At 43.5% G+C, this 24,532-nt stretch overlaps 1 protein-coding gene across 1 annotated transcript in view; it reads left to right on the forward strand.

The window, feature by feature from the left end:
• Window positions 1–3,088: 3,088 nt before the first annotated feature.
• Window positions 3,089–24,532, forward strand: part of ITGAE (integrin subunit alpha E) — a 28,344-nt gene continuing 6,900 nt past the window's right edge. Inside the window, exons 1-30 of the mRNA XM_064468213.1 lie at window positions 3,089–3,322; window positions 4,320–4,417; window positions 4,855–4,925; window positions 5,458–5,575; window positions 6,207–6,344; window positions 6,691–6,812; window positions 7,420–7,571; window positions 8,242–8,395; window positions 8,848–8,983; window positions 9,581–9,694; window positions 9,953–10,074; window positions 11,148–11,299; window positions 11,695–11,848; window positions 12,899–13,049; window positions 13,133–13,200; window positions 13,971–14,106; window positions 15,130–15,260; window positions 15,788–15,928; window positions 16,872–17,093; window positions 17,502–17,632; window positions 18,402–18,535; window positions 18,644–18,792; window positions 19,357–19,485; window positions 20,750–20,817; window positions 21,461–21,596; window positions 21,901–22,002; window positions 22,313–22,389; window positions 23,320–23,397; window positions 23,854–23,920; window positions 24,008–24,203. Of these exons, the coding sequence (XP_064324283.1) occupies window positions 5,506–5,575; window positions 6,207–6,344; window positions 6,691–6,812; window positions 7,420–7,571; window positions 8,242–8,395; window positions 8,848–8,983; window positions 9,581–9,694; window positions 9,953–10,074; window positions 11,148–11,299; window positions 11,695–11,848; window positions 12,899–13,049; window positions 13,133–13,200; window positions 13,971–14,106; window positions 15,130–15,260; window positions 15,788–15,928; window positions 16,872–17,093; window positions 17,502–17,632; window positions 18,402–18,535; window positions 18,644–18,792; window positions 19,357–19,485; window positions 20,750–20,817; window positions 21,461–21,596; window positions 21,901–22,002; window positions 22,313–22,389; window positions 23,320–23,397; window positions 23,854–23,920; window positions 24,008–24,203 (3,430 nt within the window). The 5' untranslated portion in view covers window positions 3,089–3,322; window positions 4,320–4,417; window positions 4,855–4,925; window positions 5,458–5,505. The remainder of the gene's footprint in view (window positions 3,323–4,319; window positions 4,418–4,854; window positions 4,926–5,457; window positions 5,576–6,206; window positions 6,345–6,690; window positions 6,813–7,419; window positions 7,572–8,241; window positions 8,396–8,847; window positions 8,984–9,580; window positions 9,695–9,952; window positions 10,075–11,147; window positions 11,300–11,694; window positions 11,849–12,898; window positions 13,050–13,132; window positions 13,201–13,970; window positions 14,107–15,129; window positions 15,261–15,787; window positions 15,929–16,871; window positions 17,094–17,501; window positions 17,633–18,401; window positions 18,536–18,643; window positions 18,793–19,356; window positions 19,486–20,749; window positions 20,818–21,460; window positions 21,597–21,900; window positions 22,003–22,312; window positions 22,390–23,319; window positions 23,398–23,853; window positions 23,921–24,007; window positions 24,204–24,532) is intronic.

Raw genomic sequence — 24,532 nt, forward strand, 5'->3', positions numbered from 1 at the left:
AAAAAAGAAAATTCAGAAGACCTTTATTTGGGAGCAAGTTTGTGTAAATTAGGAAGATTAGAAGGAATGTTTCCTGGGTCTGTATCCACATCATTCTGTCCTGTAGCCTCGTGGGGACAGTTTTGCCATGAATTTGTCTTCTAGCTGCCCAGAAAGGGTAAAGCTCTTGCACTGCACTCCATTAGCTCAGGTGATGGACAGCTGCACTGGGGGTGTTACTGACCCCTCTTCCAGCAACTCCACACATAAATGCTGGTTTGATTCATGGGATAGAATTCCTGTTTGTCTGATTTCCTCTTCGAAAGACTCAATACTGTACATACCTAGTCCATCTGTACAGAAGGAGTATTATTCTTTAAGCATTCGTTTCATGGCCTCACAGACTTCCTGACAAGCTTTATGCTTCCAGAGTGTTCAGGAAAAAATTGTTATTAATTTTATTCTTTTAATGAGATGCCCATCAAAGTTCTTTGTAGCTTGCTTTGCTGTGATTTTAGATTTAACATCAAGATTTATGCTCTACTGTTTTCTTTACTCGGGTTTGACTTCTACATATTGTGGGATGATCATCGCAGTCTGCAGCTCCCTCCCAAGGGGAGGAGGAGGAGGGGCAGGGCTGGTCTCTGCTCTCTGGTGACCAAGGCCAGGACCCGAGGGAACGGCAGGGAGATGTGCCAGGGGAGGGTTAGGCTGGGCATTAGGGAAAGGCCCTTCCCCCAGAGGGTGGTGGAGCCCTGGAACAGGCTCCCCAGGGAGGCATCACGGCACCAGCCTGGCGATATTCCAGAAGCACTTGGACAAGGCCCTCAGAGCCATGGTGTGAATTTGGGGTGTCCTGGGCAGGGACAGGAGCTGTACTCGATGGTCCTTGTGGGTCCCTTCCAGCTCAGGGCATTCTAAGATGATATGATGTATCATTTCTGCTAATATCTTTCTTCTCACGTTTGTCATTATGCTAGGTAACTCCCAGCTTTGTAAACATAAATCTTTAATGTCTATGTCTACAGAAGTTACTGATGTGTTTTCAAATCTTGACCTTTCTTTATTTGGCTTATGCAAAATTAAGGTGGAATCGTTGGTGGAGGCTTCTATCCTTGTGTGCCTCTGCGGACTTTCCTATCACTCTTCTCTAGCAACCTTTTCTTTTGCATGTGCGGGTTTTGCTGATGAAAGTGGCTGTGCTGAAAAATGTAGCTGTCTGACCTGGTGGGTCTTCGTTATGTGCTTAGAATGAATCTACCCGATCTGTGCTGATCATCTAAATTCTACAGATAGTTTGTCTGTATAGTTCGCTAATTGGCAACACGCGCCTTTTTTCCCCCCTCGGTTCAAGTACAGTGCACTTAATTTGGCAGGATGACAGCAGCAGAACTAAGCAGAGTTGAGGAGCCTCTGGTTCCCAGGGCAAATGCCATCCGGGCGCAGGAATATTCACAAGAGCGAGGTTACCTCCCTGGCTATTGTGTTTGCTTTTTGTTGCCTGCTTGAGAACTGTCCCTTACTTCACAGCCAGTTGAACTTTTCAAGGAGCTTCTTCCAGCATATCTGGAATTCTGGTTTTGTTTTAGAGGAAGTTTGCTGCAAGCCTTTGTAATTACATGGTGTTGTTAGGCTGATGCTCTTCTAGCGGAAACACGCACAGATGCCTCGGAGCATCTCTTGAGTTAATTTAGGCGTTTTAATTGGTAAAGTGGGATTTGCAAAGCAAGGTGGTAGTTCAGCTCTGAAAGGGAGGCATGCCATGCGCCTGGAGTATGGGACATGTTAGGAAGCAGAAACAAAGACTAGAAGTCCCCACTATTTGCAAATTTCATGTCGATGCTCCGATTGTGGTATTTCACTTCTTCTTTCACCTGTGCTTTCATAGCCAGGCTGGGAAATGACATGGAAATGGTTGCATAAGCTCAGATTCAGCTCTGAGTAAAATTAAACCCAGGAAAGACTCTAGATGGACACAAGGACAGAATCTGACCTCTTGTTAGTACATCAGAGGTTATATTGAAAACGCTAGAGTGTGTGTTCAAATGCAGGCTCAACCCACAGCTTCTAGAGTTGGAGCCTGGGCATTCAGAGCGAGGATTTTAGACCAGAGCAATTTGTAAAATTCAGGTTTTGGGCTTTTCTTTTGCTCTAATTCCAAACAGGGACAGAGTTTGTGATCGGAGTCACTTGCGCTTGTTCCTGAGATTAGTGTGAAGTTTTCAATGTTGTCGTGTGATTGAGAGAGCTTTGGTGCTACGGTACAGCTCAGTGCTTGAATTTACAGCATTTGTCATAGTAGCACGCCTTTCGTGCATCCTACTTTGTGACATTTTCAGTCTGTCACTTCGAGTCAACTATATTTATCTTCCCAACCTGTGCATTTACTGAAGTGTTAACACACTTAAATGAATCAAGAGCTGAGGTGTTAAGAGCAATAAGGGTTGGCTTTCCACAAAGTCTTACAGCTAAAACACCAATATCGTCCCCTCTCTCGTAGTCTGCCTTGCAAGAAGGAAGTGCATTCATGAAAAAAAAAAAGGTACCTTTAAGATTCAGTTACTGCTCTGTGAAAAATGGGTAGTTTTTTTTTTTCTGATGGTTGTTTTATATCTGTTCTGAGAAGTTATTGGACTTTTAGCAGAGCTGCATCCTCAGCAGAGTATCCATCACATTTGGCACCAATTTGCTCCCTTACTACCAACCTTTGAGCTTTTTTTTAACGTCCCACAAAATCGATGTCCTCCTCTTCTTACCAGGTTTATAACAATGTCATTCTTGTGGGGAACAATCCCTGCTGCTACAGAACCTGCTTATTCTTTAATCTAATGGGTTTCAGTGTCCTGGTCGGTTGAATATCAGCTTTACGAGAAGTGAATCCCGTGGTGCCACCCCAAAGTGGCACACCACTTGCACAAGCCCTGGAGTTTGTATCCTCTCCTGCCTAAGCGCCGACTTGTGAGCTTCGGCTAGTAGGAGTGTTTTGTCATATCCAAGATGAACTTTCATAACAGAACAAGAGGACTTGCATTACTTTATTTTTCATTAGGCTGGGCAAGAAAATCCTTTGCTAATCTAAATCAGTGAAATCTCCATAGCTTGGTATCTCCCTCCCGCCAGCTGCCTCTGCTGTCGTGGTGGGCAGGGTTCAGGGGTAGTTGGCTCAAGAGCCTGTTAACTATGACTCTACAAATCCCAGCCTGCACTCATTTATTTATTTGTTTTCAGTGGTCAAGTCCTTGAGGAGCTTTAACGTTGACACTGGCAAGACGTGGATCACACCACACACAGCCTCTTTGTTGTGGCCCACGGTTCGTCAGCACTCGGATGGGAACACAACCACGTAAGGAACACAAGAAATAAAAACACACCCAGACTTCCCAGGTCTTTATAAATTAGTGTGGTCTGAAGTCACATAGCTTCTCACTTTCTACAAAAGTGAGCGCAGGTTTGTCTGCTTGGGACCCAGAACTGTTACTCGATTCTCAGGAGCTGATGAGCTGTGTTAGGGCTTCATCGGTGTGAGGTGTACATTGTCAGCCTGGGAGTCTTCACGGTGCTTCTCCCCTCACCCACATCTAGGTCATGGCACTGTACAGAAAGGATGCCTGCTCATTTCACCAACGGGCAGAAACGAGTAGCTGGGTTTTTGCAGTACTTCCTGGCATATTGCATCGTTTCCAGGGCTGCAGCAGTCACGGCACCCACTAGCTGTAAAGAGTTATGTTGTGAGGTTGGTCTGAAGACCATAAAGAGCCGCAAACTGCTATATTTTGACTATTGGGTCTGTAGGGGAAGAGGAATGGATGGCTCAGCTGGTGAATAGAAGCCAACCACAAGTGGTTGCTGCAGAGGTATTATGCTGAGCAGATTGCTCAGGCTGTGTAGCAGACAGCATATTTTAAGTTTCAGAGTAAAGAAACTTTTCCACCCGATGACCAGAAATTGGCTGATTCAAAGAACAGTCTCCATTTCACACAGCAGTGCTGCCATTTCCTAGCATGGAGGTTGAACTTTCTCGCTGCGCCTCCAGCCTCCCTTTACCTCCAGTATTTTATGGGCAAGGCACTTCCAGGCCTCTTCCTTGGTCTGGGATAGCTCTCTTGTTTTCGTAGTTCAGATAATGGGAAGAATGATGATTTCTAGGAGAAAATAAGTGTTTTCCTCTTAGTGGCTGATTCAGCTCAAAACCACACTGGAGTCCAGTTAATTAGGAGACATTTTCAGAGTAATGGGTGGTCACCCTGGCACGCAGATGGTTGTTTTGCACTGTACTGCCAAAAGACTCTGCCTGATTGTGCCACCTTCCCTCTTTTCTACCTTTTTTTCTTGTTCTATAGGATTTTGGCTACTTCCTCATCAGACAAGGGGCTGGGCAGGCTGAGGAAGTGCACTGTTTTGCAGGAGGAGATCCAGTGCCAGGAGATACCTCTGCGAGGTACAGTCCCGCTTCTCCTTCCCAAGACTCGCTTTGCCATGGGCACGAGGGGTTGCAGAGGCTGGCTGTTTCAGAGAGAGCCGGGCATGCTGCTAGGTCCCATAGATCAGTGCTTCACAGAGAGAAATGCAGATCCACGGTCCCGGTGGCTGGGAGCGACGTGCCTGGAGGCTGTAAGACCTTGTCTGCTGCAGCTTAATTCTTCACCTCTGTTGAAATACAAGGCAAAGGTTTTTGTTTCCGACATATTCATTACTGCTCGAGTTGCTGATAACATTAATTCTGAGTCCGCCTTGTAGAAGAGCAGATATAGCTGACCTCAGTAGTTGTAGCCTTTCTCTGTATTTATTCTGTTTGCACAAGGCTGACAAGTACCATATCCATTTTAATTCTGTTCTCCTCCTTCTTCATTCATTCAATCATTCATTCAATTTCAGGAAAGATTAAAGGCTCCAGAAACGTCCAGGATGGTGGCATAGCTATTGACAGCAATTCAGATTGGATCCTGGTAAGGGACTGAAAACATCCGTGGCTGGGAACAACTGTATTTTTCCAAAGTGCTGTGTATTTTTGCTGGGAAATGCAAATGAGCAGACTTAACAGAAGGATGAAGGCTAAAAGCTCTTGGCTGGATGCTGGCTGGTTGGAAAGCCAGCTGGTGCATTGCCAGCTTGGGGGGAAACTGAGAAGGGCCCTTCTCATCGGCTGAGGACTGCAGCGAACCTTGCACTTCACTGCAGCCACCCCCACTCACAGGCAAAGGGAGGACTGGCAGAGGAGGCTTAGGAGAGCTACCAGTTTGGAAGCTAACACCTCAGTCTGGTGAGCCCCCAGCCCCACTCTTTGCCTCAGCTCAGGGCTGAAGTCTGGGCTGACCTGATGTGGCTGGGGTCACATCAAGGAAGGAGCTTTTTTTACTCTCGCTGGGAGGCTTTCAGTGCTGTGCAGGGAATGCTGAATGTTTGCCAGGTAGCATCTTCAGGTATCCTCTCTCTATGGCTTTGTTCGTCATTCACTAGCCTTCCCCACCACCCCCACAGGCTTGCCTGCAGAAGAAGCACCGCCGAGCCTTCGCCACTACGGAGGACATGAACGGAGTCTGTACTCTGCTCACCACCAACTTACGCAGCTCAGCTTTCCTCAACCTCACCAAGATGGGTACAGCAGCAAAGCCGGTGCCTTTGCAGAGGGGCAGAGACAGCAGCACGAGGCTCTGCTCTAACAGCAGGGGCCTTCGAGTTCCTAGCCAGCAAGGACTACAGTCCACTGGGAGAGACTAAACATTGAATTTTAACAGTATTATAGTGACTTCAGCAGGGTTACAAGGTTCAGCCTTGAAGACTAGCACGCAGCAGCAGGGATTTTCTGTGGTGGTGTCCTATGCATCTAAAAGATCCAGCTCTTAAGCCAGAATTTTGAAAAGCATTGACATTCTTAGTTGATGGATGTGACAAACGTCCACTGGGATTTTTAAAGGTGCCTGGACACTCAAGGGTCTTGCTTCCAACTTACCTGGGCTATTGGGCAGGTAATCAAGGGAGCAGAGAGCTGGTCTGATTGTCTAGCCTTGCTCTGCTTCTTTCTGTCACTGCAAAGAAGCTGAGAAGTTTAAATCAGACACCTAGATGGTCTTGTGCCATCTTCAGTTGTCTAACTGCTATTAACAGTCTGATCCTCAGGTCTTCTGCAAATTTGGGTGGAAACAGATCCTGAGTTTAAGGTGTCTTAATTAGAAGAGTATTTTCAAAAGGTAGAGTGTATTTTGTTTCTTTCTTTGTAAATTCTCTAGTTGAGACCAAATTAACCAGCATTCCAAGTAAAAACAGCAGAGAGAAGATTACTGACACCAGCAGCTCTGTCAGCACAGACACCACCAGCGCTTGTGGTGAGCTCTTTGGCAGCGTGGGGAACAACCACATGTGCAAAGGTAGGTACTGCACATGACCAAGCAGTACTTCCTCCTGTATTAGCTGAGTTTGAAGCTGCTTGCATTCATCTGGTGAGGAAAAAGCCTGAGATTGTGAAGGTTATTCGTGATGGCAAATTTCAATCATTTTTACAGTCATCATTCACTGAGATTTTTTTAAAAAATAAAACCTGTCGCTACAGTGTAGACCACATGATGAGCTAGACCTGCTTTTGGGATGACTGCCTGGTGCTGTAGCCAAATTTTTGGTTGTTAAATGATACATCAATATTCTTGAACTCTTGCTAAATGTTAGGCTGTTTAGGTGTCCCTTCCAGTGCGTTCTTACATTTAACTGCATTGACAGAACTGGGAGCAGAGATTGCTGTTATTCTGGGTGGATCAGAGAACACCGAGCCAGATGATTTCCAAAATGCCAAGACATCTGTCCTCAATATGATGAAGTCAATGTGGCAGAAATGCTCAAAGGTATGTGAACCCCCTCAGGGTCTCATAATCTGATAGGCAGATCAGAGATCTAATGACGAATGGAAAGCCTCCTGGTTCACATAATTATTGCTTTTTAAACTTCACAGTGATGCTGGTAGTAATTCTGCATATTCTGCTGCAAGAGTTTAATGTTAGTGAGCCAAGGAGGAGGAGTAGCTGGAGAGGGAAGTCAAAGAGCTAGGAGTGGGTTTTCATGCCAGAAGCACGCTTAGATATTTTACCAATAAAAACTCTCGGGCACCTTGAAACAGTACACACAAAAATAAGGAGTGAGGCTTATAAGCCGTTACTTTAAATGATTTAAATAAATCTGGGCATAAAGTGAGGCTGAGCCATGTGATCACAAAAGGTCTAGCCAGGTAGATAAATACAGGAAATTCTGACAGAGAAATCATTGTCTTGAGCCAAAGAAAATGAAGTCAGTTCTTGGAGCTGATCCAAAGGGGATCGCCAGAATACAAATGTGTGATGGAGACAGAGGGGTAAAGACTGTTGATCTACCCATTACTTGGTACTCTAAAGGACTTAGGGATCCTGCCTTAGATCTTGTCTAACCAGCTCTGGCTTTGCCGTCTGCTTTCTCCAGATCAGGTTTGCTGTGGTGCAGTATGGAGCACAGATCCAAACTGAACTGAGCCTGCGAGAAAGCTGCGACAGACTAACTGCTTTCTTCAAAGTCCGAAACATTAAGCAGCAGAGCTCACGGACTGACATTGCAGCCACGCTGCAGCATGTGTTGTGAGTTCACGTGTCTCAAGAAGACCCAGGAACACTCAAGTGGTTGTGTTTCGTGTGCATCAATCCAGCCTCCTGTGTCTCCTCTCTACTCTTCTTTATCTCGCACCCTTGAAGCTCTCACCTTTCCAAAGCTTCTCTTAGTGACAGGCTCTGCCAGCTGAGGCCTGTGAATGAGTCTGTCTGGGGAACCATCAGGTACACAAGGAGAAATTGCCAAGAGGCAAAGCATGAATCCTTCCTGGCTGACACAGGGGCCTCAGAATGAAAATTCAGTCACCTGGGTCTTGCTTTGAGCATGTGTTTATTTGTAAACCTAAGGCCTTCCCATCTTTTTCACTGATCTGCTGCATCTCTGGGAACCATGCTTTCCCCTCTTCTCTCCCTTTTCTTCTCAGTAGCATGACTCTAACATACTGACCTGCACTGTAAAAATGCCCCATATGCTGCTTGTGAAAGTGCTTGTGAAGTCAGAGCTACCGGCTGGGGACAGACAGTGTCCCTGGAAGGCACAAATCCTTGTGCGTGTGAATGCACACGTTTCTTCTGCATGTCTGTACTCTTGTGGGCTGAGAGCTCAATGAACATCAGCACCCTGCCACCAACACTGATATTTTTAGCTCTGCAGGTGTGGCTTGTCCCATAAAACACCTGTAGGCTTCTGTTTCCACAGGGATAAAGTCTTTGATGAAAGCCGTGACTCCAGCCGGACGGGTGACAAGATAATCATTGTCATGGCATCGGGGCAAGTGTTTCTGGAAAACCATAGATTGAGAAATGTGATGAACTCCCTGAAAGTGGCTATGGTCAAAGTCTATGCTCCTGGGGTGAGTGGCAAGCACCATCAAAGCATGTATATAGAGGAGTGATATTTCCATCTCATGTGTTTGCTCTTATGCTTTAGCGGTGGGTGGAAGAAAAAGTAGTCGTGCATTAGACATGCAGGATGTCCAATGTGAGGTGCCCTGGCTCCCTTGATTCACTCAGGCCTCCATCTTCTTGATGCCAGAGAGCTTATTTTGGGTGAGATTAAGGAATATGTCCTAGAAACAAAAATGCTTAAGTTGTATACATCTTGTGGCTCTAGAGTTTTTATTAGCTCCCCCCCAAATAAGGACTTTCTCTGGAATCTAGGATCAGGGTTGCTTTACCAAGCTTTCAGGAGACTCACTCCTTTTTCAGGGCTTTCAAATTTTTAATGGCAGTTTGGGAATTTGTTGGGTTTTTGTCTGTGTATAAAATGTGTCCAGTCTCCCCATCTGATGGCTTTTCTCCCTAGATTGGAGAGTTCATTAGCAACCAGTGGGTCCCAGAAGAGTTGCAGGAAGTCGGAAGTGACTGGTTCGTGCTTTCCACATATGAAGATTTTGACAGTTTCCTTGCAGAGTTGGAGAGAGGGACTCTGAGTGATTCAGGTAGAAGAAATCCTACTCCTGACACATCTATCTTCTCTGTAGCTTACAGAGTGGATCTGTGATCATGGATTGTTTCATTGCTTAAGGAATGCAAACACATCTCCAGATCTTACCTGTTCTCGTAATCACTTGCCCAGCCACAGCAAAACAGATGACAGTGATTGCTGTCACACTAGTAACAGTCCTCAGCCAGCCGCTGGCAGGACAAGAGATCATGTTCTGTATCTGTGACCTGAGCCGTAACATCAGGACAGAACTAGGTGCTTTACAGTGCACCCGCTCACGGCACGCTCAGTGTCTCTGTTACGATGCTTACGCTTCTGGGTGCGCTCAGAGCAGTTTATTCCTACTGAACTGGAGCTGTAGTTTTCAGATGCAGTCCTGACCCCCCCCAGCCTTCAAAACTCACAAATATTTCCATAGCACCTGTAGTCTTGCGCCTGAGAGCAACGCTGACTGCAGGGACGAGGAGGGGTTCAGCTGCCAGGCAGCAAGGCGCAGGCACGCTGCGTAGGCAATAACACATGGTTTTCGTTCGCCTTTTGCTTTCTCTTCCACTGTCCTGTCATCTTTGCTCAAACTTGTTTCCTGTTTCAGCTGAAAACATTCCAGCTGAAGCACCAGAGCACAGAAACACTAATGACCGTGGTGATGGCAAGCTCCCTTCCTGGATGGAGGAGGACAAAGAGGAGGAGGAGGAAAATGGCTTGCGTACGTGGTGAAGAATCTTTTAAGAGAATCATGCCATGGACTGTCGTGGCTGACAGAGTCTGGGGGGGTTGCTCTGCCGTGAGCTGCCAGACCTGAGCTGTAGCTCCTGCTGAAATGACAGCTGGGCGGTCGTGGTGCAGTTCAGTTGCTTGTTCGACTGACGTCACTTGTGCGTTGATTAATAACACTTGATAAAGAACCTGGCCAAGACTGCTGACTGACGCCTTCTCGTTCTTTTACTTTCCATATCCTGGGCAGCTTCTGGGAGAGAGATTGCTTTTATTCTGGATGGATCAGGGAGCATTGAGCCAGAGGATTTTGAAAGAGCAAAAGCATTCATCCACAAGATGATGAAAACACTGTATCAGAAGTGCTTTGAGGTACTCTCTTTCTTTAGCAGGCTTAAAGTGCGGAGTGTGCTGTGCTTTATTTAAGCTGCCTCTTCACCAGAATTTGGGGTTATGCAGGCTTGTTTCCATTAGGATGGAAAAGCACTTCCACAACTTGCATGTATTCTCGACATAATTTTGCTTACGTCTTAGCAGTACGTTCCCAGCCTTGATCCCAGGAACATGTAGATATAAAAAGTCCGATTTGTACGCTCAGAAATCCCTAGCTTTCCTACGCTGCTGTGCTTGGAGCCCAGCGAGAACCAGCTCTGCTTTGTGTAAGGTGACAGGCATAACTTTTCTCTGGCGTCCTGTTTCTATTCCTGTATTGTAACATTTCTACCTGCAGTCACAGAGGCGCCAAGTAGACTGCCTCTTCAGCCAGGCACCTTACCTGCCTCGCTAGCTCCAGTCACGTATTCTGCAGGAAGGGACTCTGCTGCTTTCTTGGCTGAGGCTGAAAAGTGTGATCCACACACTGACTCCAGGAAAATCTTTGTCTCTCAAAAGCTCCAAGTGTCAGCATATTTGAACTTGTTATTTGCATAGCGGAAAAAAGAAACGTTACATGATGTGTTGTGCAAATGCAAAATGAAGAAACGTTCCCATTCTCCAGACTGTCTTTGATAATCAGGTCATCCTGGAATCAGAGTTCTCCAAGGAAGGACAATGTGCAGCAGGGAGCAATGAAGGAACAATTCAGTAATGTCACAGATAATCCCCCCTCCCTGCTGCACATGGGCCAAACACAACAGGAAAATGCAAGGACACAGAAACAATTCAGTGTTCCCCAAAATAATTTTCCTCTCTATACTGATAGTGCTTTCATTTTCCTCAGCTATAATACACTTAAAATGTTACTTAAAATGTAATTAATTTAATTAAACAATATCTGTGTCTGCAGTAGACGTATTTAAAAGCCACTTTCTCCTGAAAAAAAATCTTCCTTTCTACCTAGTCTGGCTAATGTTTCTGTTGGGAGTTCTGGACTAGTTGGTGCAGAGAACCCTTTCTCTGAGCCAACAGTTGTCACAAGCGGGTTCTTATCTGCTGCTTCTTTCCAGTGCAATTTTGCAGTGGTTCAGTATGGGTTTGAAATCAGAACGGAGTTCGACCTGCGAGAAAACTGGGATCCTCGTGCCACCCTCCAGAAAGTACTTGATATTGTGCAGGTGTGCAATGTGACAAAAACAGCATCTGCCATGCAGCATGTCCTGTAAGTAACAAAAATAGAGCACAAGAAGTGAAGGGGATGAATCTCTGGCATTTCATGAGTAAGGGAGAGGGACTTCAATGGACATTAAGGTCCTGAAACCAGTCATTTATCTGGCAATGGTTGAATGGCAGGCAGCAGTTCCTATGCCGTGTTTTAGAGGGTTATAAAAGCCAGTTATTGGTGCCTAATTATTGGTGGGGGGGTGCTCAGGAAGCAATAGAAAGGGAGGAGACAGCACCTGGTATTTTTAAGATGTGTGAATATGAAAGAAATTCTCTTGCCTCCTTGTTGTGACTGTTAGTTGCAAGTGCATAATTCAGCAAGTCTCTTCCTCCTATCCCAAGGTAAGAAGCTTCAACTTGCATCCCAAGTTCTTTGTTTTGATGTTTTACCAGGGATTCTATCTTCAGTGAAAGTCATGGGTCCCGCAAGGATGCAGCCAAGGTCATGATTGTGCTTACAGATGGGGAAATACTCCTGGATGAAATGAACTTGACAACAGTGATAAATTCACCCAAAATGGCAGGAATTGAGCGCTATGCCATTGGGGTGAGTTGGGAACATACTCGGATCGTGTCTTCCTTCCACATCTTGGTAGCATCAGGGGCAGAGAAAAGGAGAAACTGATCCATGCATGGTTCCAGTAAATAAGGGAAGAGGCAGGTATAAAATAAGGAGGAGAAAGGTAAAGCTATGGTATGAACTGATACTCTAATCTATGTCGTGTCAATTATATGCCCATGTTTGTTCCTTCCTACACCTACTACGTTCAGCGCCCTGTATCCACTAACTCTCAGGCTTCTCAGAACACAGTTGTGCTGTCAGTAGATCAGACCATCTCGTTCTTCCTTGTACAAAGTTTAGAAAATTCTTTCTAGAATGACTGAATACAGCAAATTACTTAACCTCAGTCAAGTCTAGCTCCACAAAGTGTGATTTATGTTTCCTTCTCCAGGTTATTGTGGAAAGTGTCAAAGCGATGAACAAAAATTAAAAGGTTTTCTGACCTACCCACCCCAGGAGAAACCAGCAGAACCGAGGGGTTGTTGTTCCTTGCTTGTTATCAACTGCAGTCCTCCTGACTCAGAACTAGCCAAAAATTTAAAGCTACCTTCTAGATGAAGTGCATGCTTAAAAATTTAAGTTTTTTAGAACAAAACTTCTGATATATTCTTAACTTGGCCAGCAAATTAGCCCGTGTGTTAGTTTGTCAACAAGGCTTTGTCCTGAAGTCTGAAGTTTGGTTTCAGACTTGCTGTATGTCTCCTCAAATAATCTCTCTGCCACCTCTCTCCATTCTTTCAGGACAGGGAAATGAGTTTATGATGTCTTGTAACTTGTTGATTTCCAAAATTAATTGTTGGGTACAACAAAGGTATATACACCGAATGCAGCGTCAGCTGGTTACATGAAGAGGTTTTGTAAAGGTTTGGCTCCAGGAGACACTGAGACTGCCCAGTTCATTGGGAAATTGCTATTTCTGGGCTTACACATAGTGGCTGAAGCTGAGGTTTTTACCACAAACTGTTGAATGAAGTAGGTGGGGGTAAGGAGGCGCTAAACATTGCTTCTTTTGATTGATTTGCATCTCTTCTGCAGGTGGGAGATGCCTTCAAAAAACCAAAGGCGCTAAATGAATTGCGGCTAATTGCATCTGGTCCAGATGACACTAATGTATTTCAGGTGACCAATTATTCAGCATTAGATGGGCTGCTTTCAACCCTGCAGCAGAGTATTAGTGGTATAGAAGGTAAACAGCAATCTTTCTATTTCATTAGTACCTTTTAAGAAATAAGGAGAAAGTGGCTTACCCTGTTTCTCTGGCATCCTCAGGTACGCAGGGTGATGCTATGGAATATGAGCTCGCACAAGCTGGTTTCAGTGTGCAGATCTTGGATAAGGTAAGTGGTCTGCATTTAACCCTGCTACATGGTTTTGTGCTCTGCTGCTGCTTCGATACTTGTAAGGATTCAGGAGGTCTCGCAGAAGACATTCTGGTGGTACAGAAGTGTGATACCTATGTAACCAAATCTCCTTTGCAAGCCACTGCTTGCTTTGAATGTGTCAGATAAGCAATAAGTATCACTTTTAGGTATTTTTATTAAGTCAGTAGTGAATTTTAATCCCATCCTAAAATAATCTCATGTGACCCCTGTTCTAACCACTGGATCTTTTTTATTCCACTGGGCAAAAGAGCTATCTCCAGTTGACAGCTTTGATTTTGCTAGCATTCACATCTCCAGTGCACAAGTCAGGGGCTCCATCATGTTGCAAATAAAATAATTCTGCTCTTTTGGAATCCTCTAGCTTAAAACCCTTGTCTGTCCAGGACAGGAACAATCTCTGTCCTTGTCGGGAGGGGGAAATAATGGATGCTGAGGAGGCTAATGAACACTCAGCAGCCTCGGCTGCAAGGACAACACTGATCCAGTTTTGCAAAAGCCTCGTGCAGTAAGCTGGGAGACGTGCAGCTGCTTCTCTCATGCTGGACAGCCTCCTTGTCTTCAATATCTGGCAGGAGCTGGTAGAACTGCCCAAGCTACAGGGTCCAGGAAAGGGCGCAGGAGTTGTAAGCCAGAAAACATCGCTCCTTGCTAAACCGCTTTGCAGCATGCTAGAGGCAATTGCCCTGTGTTCACCTCTTCTAATTTGCAGTGTGTTCCTTCTGCAGCAAGTCTTAATGTTAGGGGCAGTGGGGGCCTTTGACTGGTCTGGTGGAATTCTGCTGTATGATCTGGCAACCAAGACTGCTGTTTTCCTGAATGAATCTAAAGAAGAAGCCCAGAAAGCAAAATACAGTTACCTAGGTAATGAGCTTGCCCCTCTCTGAGATCAAATGACAACCTGACCGTGGTTTTGCTTTGTTTGTGTTTGGTGCTGTATGATGACACTGATAGCATTTACCTGAAGAAGGCCACCTCCTGCAGCATCTTACTGGATTTTGAATATTTTCTCTAGCAGGGAGAGAGATTCTGATGAAAACACTCTCCGTCTCCTTATTTTGGGGAAGATATGACTTGTTTTCTCCTATGAGTTATGATGCCTTGTGATATTATTCTGTTAACACACGCCATTGGGTTTCACTGTGTAAGAATAGTTGCAATGAAGGGCATTTTTGAGAGCAGATAAGGAGAAACATTTCACTTGTTGTGAGTGTCTGGAGAAGAAATAGCATGTGAATCAATACTGTTCTTGGCTTGGTGACAAATAAAGCCTTGCTTATTCACCCCAGTGCTTTATGGCCTCACGAGCCCCGTATGTCCCAACTGTAGCCTTGGCCATAAAGTCTTACCAGGTAATATGAGGCGCTGTGGACTGTTTGTGCCAGGATGAGCTGCCTCCTATTACCTCCCTCTTACAGAAGCCACATGACAGATCTCTCTTTGCTTTCTATATGGGATATAGCATTTTGTTCGCTTCTGTCAAGGGTGATAAACCTTCCAGCTTGCAGCATAATAATTATTAAAAAAAAGTGTGCATGTTGGACAATCACTCAGGAGCTGTGACAAATGCTAAGAAAAGTCATCAAGAGTTCAAGCATATTTTTCAGAGCAATAATTCATTCAATTACCCAACAAGCTACTAAGAGGGGAAAACCTCAGCTGTGCTGGCTTTTCTCTCAGAAAAGTTCCCTGCTATTTCCTAATCAATATTTTATTGAGATGGTCCGTCATCAAAACCATGGGCCACAACTAGACATGGTGCGAACTCTTGGATCTCATTGAATATGTAGGTCCATGTCTCAGTCCAAACTCTGGGCTCTTTCCTCTCGGCGCAGAGTACGGTACTGATAACGTTTGCTGGTTTTGCTCCTTGTGTGACTGCACCAGGATACAGCGTGGCAGTGGTACGCACAGAATACGGACCCTTGTACGTGGCCGGAGCTCCACGGCACAGCATGAGCGGGAAGGTGCTGGTGTTCCAGGACAGACACTTAAAACAAACCCTGCAAGGAGAACAGGTACGGTGCTTCACTCACCCGGGGTTAGCCAGGTCAGTGGGGCTCAGGTGGGCTGCACACACCTCGTTTGCTCCAACGGCAGCTGCATTTTCTCCTCCAGGCACACTTAGACCCTTACACAAGCATCTGATGTAGCCAGATATGGATTACGCAGGCTTTGTTCGCTCCGTAATGCTTTGGGAATGTCAGAAGAAATCACGAAATTAGGAAAAAGACTGGGAAGAAATTTAGCTAATGGGGTTGCACTATATTTGTGTTCTGTTCTCATGGCTCCTGGGGAAAGAGGTCGTCAGCTGTGGCATTCTTTTTCCTGTCAAATTGTTGAGTAATGATTTTGTTACTGCTAAACTGGTTACAGGATCTGTCCCTAAGGATGGTTGTAATAAAATAAATCATAGGGCAGTGATCCACATATAAGTAGATATGCGATGTTTTGTTCTAAAAATTGCTGCAAAGGACACTAATTCTACAAAGCTATATAAAGTGAATTCCAGTGAAAGAGCTGCTTGTCTTTTTCTGGAGCACAGGTTGGCTCTTATTTTGGCTCCGTGCTCTGCCCAGTTGATGTGAACCACGATGGGGTGACAGATCTTCTCCTTGTTGGAGCTCCATTTTATCACATTCGAGGGGAAGAAGGAAGGGTTTACGTCTATCGCCTGGAGACAGAGGTAAAAAACACTGGTAGCGTAAACACTCCATGTTGGGGATTTTCCAACCATGCCTAAGTAGTGACAAATAAAACATTCCTCCTTTGTGCTCTCACTGAATGTGCTCTCCCTGTATGGTAGAGGACTGCAGCATCCAGCGGTGCTGTCTTAGTCGTTAGAATAGAAAAGAGGAACAGAATGGGTTTCTTTAGTTATTTCTAAGGTATACTCTTATCACGGTGTGGTAAGAGGAAAAAAAAATCATATCTTTTGCCTGTACATAGTCAATCTGTTGGTGCAGACCTTGCTCTGCCAAGCAGTGCTCTTCTCGCAATAAATGTGTGCGTGGGTAGCTGCTAAAACTTTGCTTCCTGGGTCTTGTAGAAAACAAAACGTTTTGTGGGCCTAGCTGCAGGATCCATTACACAATATGCAGGATAAAAGGTAATTGTGTCATTTTGAATGAGAAGTGAAGTTTAACAGCAGACCAGGAGAAGCCCTCTTCGGTGTGCTGCTAAGATTTGCTCAGGGCATGCACAGGATGGTTGGAAGCAGGAAACAACAGTCTGGGCACGTTAGAATTCAAATAATGTGCACCCTCTTGTGGCTTATTTCTGTAGTAGGGTGGAGAAGATGGGATGGTTTCTGTTGTGAAACAAGCTGGGGGACAAGTCAACCTGCTGTTGAGTTAAATACAGTGCCTCGTGTGCCCGCTTGCGCAGGGCTGTCCGGAGACACTGCTTCTGTGGGAGAATTTGCATGCTCTCGATGCAGAAGGATCAGGCTTTTGTTCTGAGAGTCAGCTGGTACCTAGAACTTCTTATTACATTGTTTAGGGCTTTATTGTTCACCTTTAAGCATTAGAAGTGTGCAGTAATATTTGGTTTTTTGGTTTTTTTTCCCACGTGAGAGCTACCTGTCCTACATTTGCTACAAACAGATTTCCTTCCTGGTTATTTTTCAGACTGGTTCATTCACCATGAAAGGACACTTAAATGTGCAGGTGACCTCTCCTTTGGCAAGGTTTGGGTTTACGGTGGCCAGCATTGGAGACATCAATGGGGATGGATATGAGGATGTTGCTGTTGGAGCCCCGCTTGAAGATCGGATTTCACACAGTTCCTCTTTTGGCAGCATTTACATCTTTAATGGTGATAAAGACGAGATCAGGAGCGCTTTTTCTCAAGTACGTGTCTTGTTGGGAATTGCCTCTGCTACCCCCTGAGAGGGAAAAGCCTGTGTTTTTGTAGCAAGAGGCTGGGAGGAAGGACTTCCACATTTCATTTGCATCGATAGGTGAGAAATTTGCATGTCAGATGGTTTATGTGACCCCACAGATTTCTGCAGCAGAGCTGCGCCTTAACTGCGATAATTCACCTGTCCGCTTAGGCAGGGGAGCTGGATTCAGGTGCTGCCTATAGAACAGCACAGCCTTTTGCAAGCCTGCCACCCATTACAGGAAACTAAGAGTCAGTGTTTTGCATTTCACAAGTGTTACAAAATCACCTTTACAGCATCCTGGTGAAAAGAAGTATGTTTCCCAAAGGGCAGCGAGAGACCCTGACTTATATTTGTTGATGTTCCCCCCTTTTAGAGAGTAAAAGCCTCTGAAATTTCTCCAGGACTCCAGTATTTTGGACAGTCCATTGGTGGTGGCTTTGATTTCACTAACGATGGCCTCCAAGATATTACAGTAGGATCACTGCAGAACGTGGTTGTGCTCCGGTAGGTAACAAGCGCTACTTTTCAGTGTGCTGGGGAAAGGCTTCAAAGACAAATATAGAATCTGTGTTTCATGCACTGTGTAATGATTCTATTTTTAATTCAGCATCAGAGGGACATAAAAAATATTTCCCAGTGCTAGAAATTTATAGAAAATGTGAAGCCTTTAGTTGAAGTTGCAAAGACTTTTGCCTTTGTATGTCTAAAGCTTTGAACAAGTATGAGGTGCTGAACATGAACCGATTAACACAGATCTAGGTCTAAGATGACCTTGATGTCTGCAATTCAGCACTGATAATGTGCGTCACTTAGAGAAAGAGAGAATTTCTTGACAGACTGTACCTCATTTCAATGAGACATCTGGTAGCTGAGTGACCCTTGGAGTTCACAGAGGCTAAGGCATGGCAGATTTAATTTTGTTCTTGCATTTTTTATTTGAAAACGAATTGTAGATAAAGAGAGAATTTGAACAGCTAGATAACGTGTTTATCGAATGGAAACATAAACACTGTGTTTCATTCTGCAGCTGTGGCCATATTGGTGTATTTTGGCTGTCTGTTCCTTAAGACTCTTGGGATTTTGTAGGTTCTGAACGTTCCCAGCAAAAACTGGAACTTCTGTAAATAGGCCAGCTTGGTCCAGGTGAAATACCATGGAAATACTGAGCGGTTCTTATTCATGCTGCCAGGCTTTCTGAAAACATTTTTCCTGTGATGTTTCAGTTCAAAAATTTATATTTGATTCTGTGCCTTGTCTGTTCTTCACTGACTAGCTCGAGACCAGTTGTCCACTTTCTCACCAGCATGAAGTTCGCCCCTGAGAGAATCCTAATTTTCCAAAATAACAGCATTGTTACAGCAAAACTGTGTTTCGACACAATCTCAGCTTTACCAGTGTCGCAACAAGGTAATAAATGGGAATTTTGATCCGATTGAAATCTACATTGTCCTCAGAAACTTGGCACTGAAGGACAGTTTCTGGTCCATCTAACGCAGCATTTTTAAAATCTTGCAGTGTTTTCACAGTTATACATTCTCTACACGGTGGACTTAGATGTGAAAATGGCACAGAGGAGAGTACAGTTTGAAGATGGGAACACCACAACAAGTGGAAAGCTGTTGGTCAGCAAGCGTGTGTGCGCTGAGCTGCCGCTTTATGTGCTGGTAGGTGATGGTGGTCACACTTACTACAGAAAGAAGGGTTAAGAGGAAAGGATTTTTTAGCAGAATCTGTGTGATGATGACTCTTGAGATGCAAGAATACTACAACGGGGTGGAGTTTTCTCAGTGTTAGACTTGCTGAGCATGTTTTACAGCTGAGGCAGGACATGTGTCGAGCCATTTTGATTCCTATTCTTATAAATCAAACGTTCATCCTTTCGTGTGTGTGTAAAATATTTATAATCCTAGAATTGTAGGAGAAGCATGAAGCTCTACAGGATTAAAGCAAGGATAAGGAAGCAGTTTTTCACAATGCGTAACTGAATCACCGAACGCATGATTCGGGGGATGTCATGGGAGCCAAACGTATAAAATGATCCAAAAACCCATTTGACAAGCTTGTGGTCCACTGCTGGCTATTAAACACAGTGGCCCAAAGGAAACGTCTGAGCCAGCAGGCCCCTAGATATGCCAGATGACAGAAACTGGAACAGAGGTGACATGTCAAGACTCCTGCGTTATAATGCCTGGATATTTTCTCAACTTCTTGTTCTTCCTTTCCTGTAGCCATGTGCCTATGACTGTTTTTCCAGCGTTTTTCTGAGAGTTAAACATGAGCTCTATAAGGAAAATGATAACACGGAATTTGCTGTACCTGTGCTGGATAGATACAAGCCATCAGAAATGCATTTTGAGGTAATAAAACAAAACATTAGCAAAGAACTTTTTCCAGGACGCAAAGCTCTTATTATTAAAAAAATAGCAAAATCAAATGGCCTTTGCATGTCATCTTCTGCCCTCTGCTCCCTTTCTAGTTATCAGTACTGTATTCTGGGTAGACTTTAGGTCCGGACTAAAGCAAAGTAGACTTTGCTTTACTTTTGACAGCGTCATTTCTCCTGTGCCTCTCTCTAAAATGAGATTAGGTGCTAGTTTATGTGTTTTGTGAAGTATTTTTTACATACTGAGCTCTTCATTATTATTTGAGTGGTGCATTTGGTAGCAACAACTCTACAATTTTCTAATGAAGTAATTTTAAAAATAAAAAATAGATAATTTTAGTTTTAATTGTTTGTTTCAAATCAATATTTGGGAGGCTGCAAACTTCTATTAAACTTAACCTTTACGTCTGATCCTGTCTCCTCTCTTGCAGTTTAGTAGCAGGGTTCCTAGAAGCTAATCTAGCTCTTTCATTGTTAGTCCAAAATCCAAATCACAGTTTCTGAAAAAATTCCACAAAGCTCTGTAAAAAGGCAACTTGTTGCTACTTAATAGGAGCTTTTACCACAATTCAATATTTAATTAGCTGTCCATGAAGCACAGGACAGAGAAGTGAGAACAATATTTAGCACTGAGCTAATGAACGCTAATTACTATAGTCACAGTACTCTCGGGGATTATAGTGTCAAAGGTACATTTATTTCCTAAAACTAATTCATGAGATTCTTGAGTGTTGGTCAGCATTGCTTTGTACTTATCCACTCAGCATCTAATTATTAATTATCATTGAACTTCTCCAGAAATATCGGCCACAGACAGTAGATCTTTATTGGTGAATAAAACTCCTGTAAAGGAACTAACCTCATCTCTACAAAATAGTGTGCCTATAAGCTGGCACAGCCTATGAACATATTTATTCAAGAAAAACATATCTTCTCTGGAAAAGAATTTAGTATTATTGCCCTGTGGCAATCCAGGGGTTTCTTTAACAAGACCTTGTCCCCAGCGAAGTCTTTTCATGTTATTGCTAATAGGCCTCCTCCCAGGAGTTCAGCTGCAAAACGTCAACAGTTTAGGACTGACTTATCACTAGATGGGTCTTTTTTTCCCCCACTTCTCCCTAATTGAGATAATGGGAATTTTGGTTTTCAGAGAATGTATGTGTATATGCAAAGATCCTCTGAATCTATCTTAGAAAAATTACAACTGTTAAAACCTGACTTGATCTGTTTGTCTCCAGTTGCCTTACAAGAAGGACTGCAACAAGACCATCTGTACTGCTGATTTAACTTTGACGAGTCAGATTCAGTGAGTCAGTCATTGTGTTATCCAGATCTTGCATTTAGCATTCCTACAAAATGTCATCTTTGTGCATGTTTCCTTCAATTTCTCACACAAGATTTGCTGTCTTTCTGTTTACATCACTTTCCATTCAATTCATCCTTTCCGTAACATCGCATTCATGCAATGCTGTAACTGTAGGCTTCCCTGGGCGATGCTGGGCTGTTCTAGGAAATCTCAGAGGAAAGACCAAGATTTAAACAACTATAGCCATCCTAAGACCACAATTCTGCCATTTAATTGTGAACATGTGATTTTGTTTTAGGCTGATGCACAGCACTACAGCAGGGAGTTGCTCAGTTTGCATTGCCTGAGACAAAACAGTAGGTGAAACACCACCCTGGAGATTCACTGAAAAGCTAATCAAGGGGAACAATGTTTAAAATCCATCTTGATGTAAAAGAGAAATGATAAAGCGTTAGATAAAGTTTGGAGATGACTGCCTTCAATATTGAGGAAGCACTTTCCTGTAATTGGGCTATTGCATTATCCTGTGTATGAAAGCATTCAGAGGGAGCAATTACCAGAACCAGAATGCTTCAGGCCTCTTATTAAATAACAGCCCGTAGAAATTACATGTCACCCATCTCATTTTTCCATCTGCTTCTAGAAAGGAATTAGTGGTGGGCCACACTAAAGAAGTGACCATGAATGTTGCACTCACCAACAGCGGAGACGACTCATACATGACAACTATGACCTTGAGCTATCCTAAAAACCTGCATTTTAAGAAAGTGACTGTTGAGGTAAGATTGTAGAATAGCTCTTCAGCTAGCAGCAGACTGCTGAAAGGAAACCCAGCACAGACTCCTATTAATTTACTACCCAAATAAATCTTGCAGTAAGGCCCAGGGAAGGGAAGGAGCGGAGCATTTCAGTTGTTAGGACTAGAGCCTGAATACCACATTTATCTGATTTAAGACTCTTAAAGTTTAAACTTTTATTGAGCTATTTGTACCTAATTGGTTTTATGGGAGCAGACACAGACCGAGTTGAATTTCCCAATCTGTTTTTATTCAGCATTAAAGAGTGTTCCTATTCTGTTGGCAGCCATCCTCTCCTGCTATTCACTGTGGCAAACCAATACCATTAACTTCTGTAGTCTTATCCTGCAACTGCAGAATTGGACATCCAGTATTCAAGAGGACAACTGTAAGTAGAGATCATTATTTTCTTTTTTTTCCTACTTCTAAATGATTCTTTGGGTAGCTGCTCTTGCATCATCTATCTCCATAGTTAGGCCAGAGCCGCTATTTTTTCCAATTCAGCTTATGGCTGGTGTGCATTTTCAAGGCAAGACATAATTTTCATATTCCTGCACTTGATGTCCAATTTCTCCAGAAGGGAATGACAAGCAGAAAATACATTAGCCATCCTGTTTTAACAGGCATCTCTCCCTGGTGAGATAAAGAATATTTACAGGGTAATAGACATAAAATATATTTCTCTTCCCTCAAAACAGGCAAATTTTTCAGTGATTTGGCAATTGGATGAAAGCATATTCCAAAATAACTCTGCAGTCACCATTAATATCACCAAGTGAGTATTGCTGTTTTCACCACACAATACGCTGTGAACCAGAAAGGAAACATTAGAATTCCTTCTCAGTGCCCACACCATTTATCAGTTGCTGGTTACACAAAACCATACCTGTTCTTTTCAGCCTTCTGAAGCATTTGGATCCATGTGGAAAAATCTTTCCTTCCCTTACGTTAAGTTTAGCTTTGCTCATACTTCATTATTTCAGTAAAAGATGGAGCACCCTTTAAGGTCCTAATTTAAGTGTAGGGCATCTTTAAAAGCTTGTGTTTTCTGGAATGGCAAACTGGGTTCTGGCATCTGCCTTCCTTAGCGGAGAGAACAGATGATTAAAAATTAAAAGCTCTGTTCCAAGTATAGCTTTCCCTCCAAAGGACTGGGATGAGAACATACACTCAGGGCATTCTTCTTGATTAGGGGCTTTCTAAGGGAGGGAGGTTACCGTTCAGATTCCTGTCTTGTCATGTTCCTCCCGTGAAAAATCTGTGGGGACTTACTAGTACACAGCGTTTTTTTTTTAAACAGAGAGCATCTTTAAGGAAATGAGAACTCGCCTCAGGCAGCTCCACTTCCTTGCAAGCACACTTTAAGGCAAAGGTTTCTGTATGAATTTAATGCCCAGTTTTGTGAGGGGTAGAACCTTTAAATTTTGATTAATGAAAGCAGTGCTGCATAGTCACAAATTCACGTTGGTTTGCAGGGAAACATTTCAAGGCACTGGCAGCTTTCAGGGTCTGTAGCAATAAGGGGCTACTCCAACACTGCTGTACCATGCCACCAAGTGGGCTGGCACCTCTCCTTTCATTAAGTACTGCCACTCTGTTTCCATCCCTCTCGTACAGCCAAATATTAGCAGTTCCCACACCATAGAAATAAAGGACCAAGGCAGGCAGATAATGATGTTGTTTCATCCATGCTTTTTTTTTAAAGCATAAATGAAAATAGCACCATTCTGACTGAAGAACACGTCCTTGATGTCAGATATGCATTCACTGCAGTCCTTACCAAGTAAGTTTTGAGAATATTCAATTACATTGCATTACTTTAGTCAATTAGAGGTAAAAAAGATTGAGAGGATGCCTGGTAAGATTCCAATACCATTTCTATCTTAATAATTTCAAGCGCTGCAGATTGTCAAGTCACTTTCTGTGGTACTAGACAGCGAAAGTAAAGAGTCTGGAAGACAGAACAATAAAACCATGTGGCAGGCAGGGGGTTACCGAGGGTCTCCAACTGCTTAGCCTGTAAAAAGTAGACTTCAAGAGAGGTTCAAAGATGTAGCTAGTTCATAGACTACATATATACACACATATATAGACAGACTTCATAGGCAGACTTCCAGTTATAAGAAATCTGACGATGCTACCTCTTAATTACTTAATGCACCTGGGTCACTGGGTGAGCTGATTTGTAACAATAACCTAATTCACTTTTCACTTAGTTTTGATTTAATGTTCTCTTTAGACCAGTTTCTTTAATGTACGTGAATGTTAGCGAAGGACTTCTTCAAAACAAAGAATTCAAATTTAATGTAAGTATAGCTTCAGATTTAGGCCATCTGATCCACCTGCAATCAGGACCAAAGAACACTTACTACCTTGTGCATTTTCTTCTGTAGGTAATTGGAAAAAATCGCTTTAACGCTACCATCGAATTAGAGATCTGCGTTCCTATCAGGATACAAGGTCACAACATAATAACGGTCAAAAATGCATCAGGAACACAGGTACTGTTTCTTATTTCTTCCTTAATCCAATATCCCTTCACTGGTCATTACACAGAAAAAAAAATATTATTGCAGATTAGGCTGTTTTAAAACCCACACTACAGAAACCTTATGTCTTGACATTTTGTAGCATCATTCCAGCTACAAATTTTGCCAAACTGAACAAAAGTTCATTTTTAAAATTAGAGTCAAGGGTGGGTTTTTCCCTTCTCTGTCCCCAACTGGGTTAAGAATACTTACAATTCTGGGCAGTGAAGAGAAAGGGGTTTTTCTTCTCCTTTTTTCTTTTAAAGAAAGAGCATTTGTAAGAAAGACAATATAGTAAGGAGAGAACTTTTAATAATCTAAAGATTAAAAAAGTAAGAAAACTTCTGTGGAATTCAAAACATCAACTGAGCCCAAAGAGGTCTTTCCCCT

The sequence above is a fragment of the Phalacrocorax carbo genome, chromosome 17 (assembly GCF_963921805.1).
Source record: "Phalacrocorax carbo chromosome 17, bPhaCar2.1, whole genome shotgun sequence".
NCBI lineage: Eukaryota > Metazoa > Chordata > Aves > Suliformes > Phalacrocoracidae > Phalacrocorax > Phalacrocorax carbo.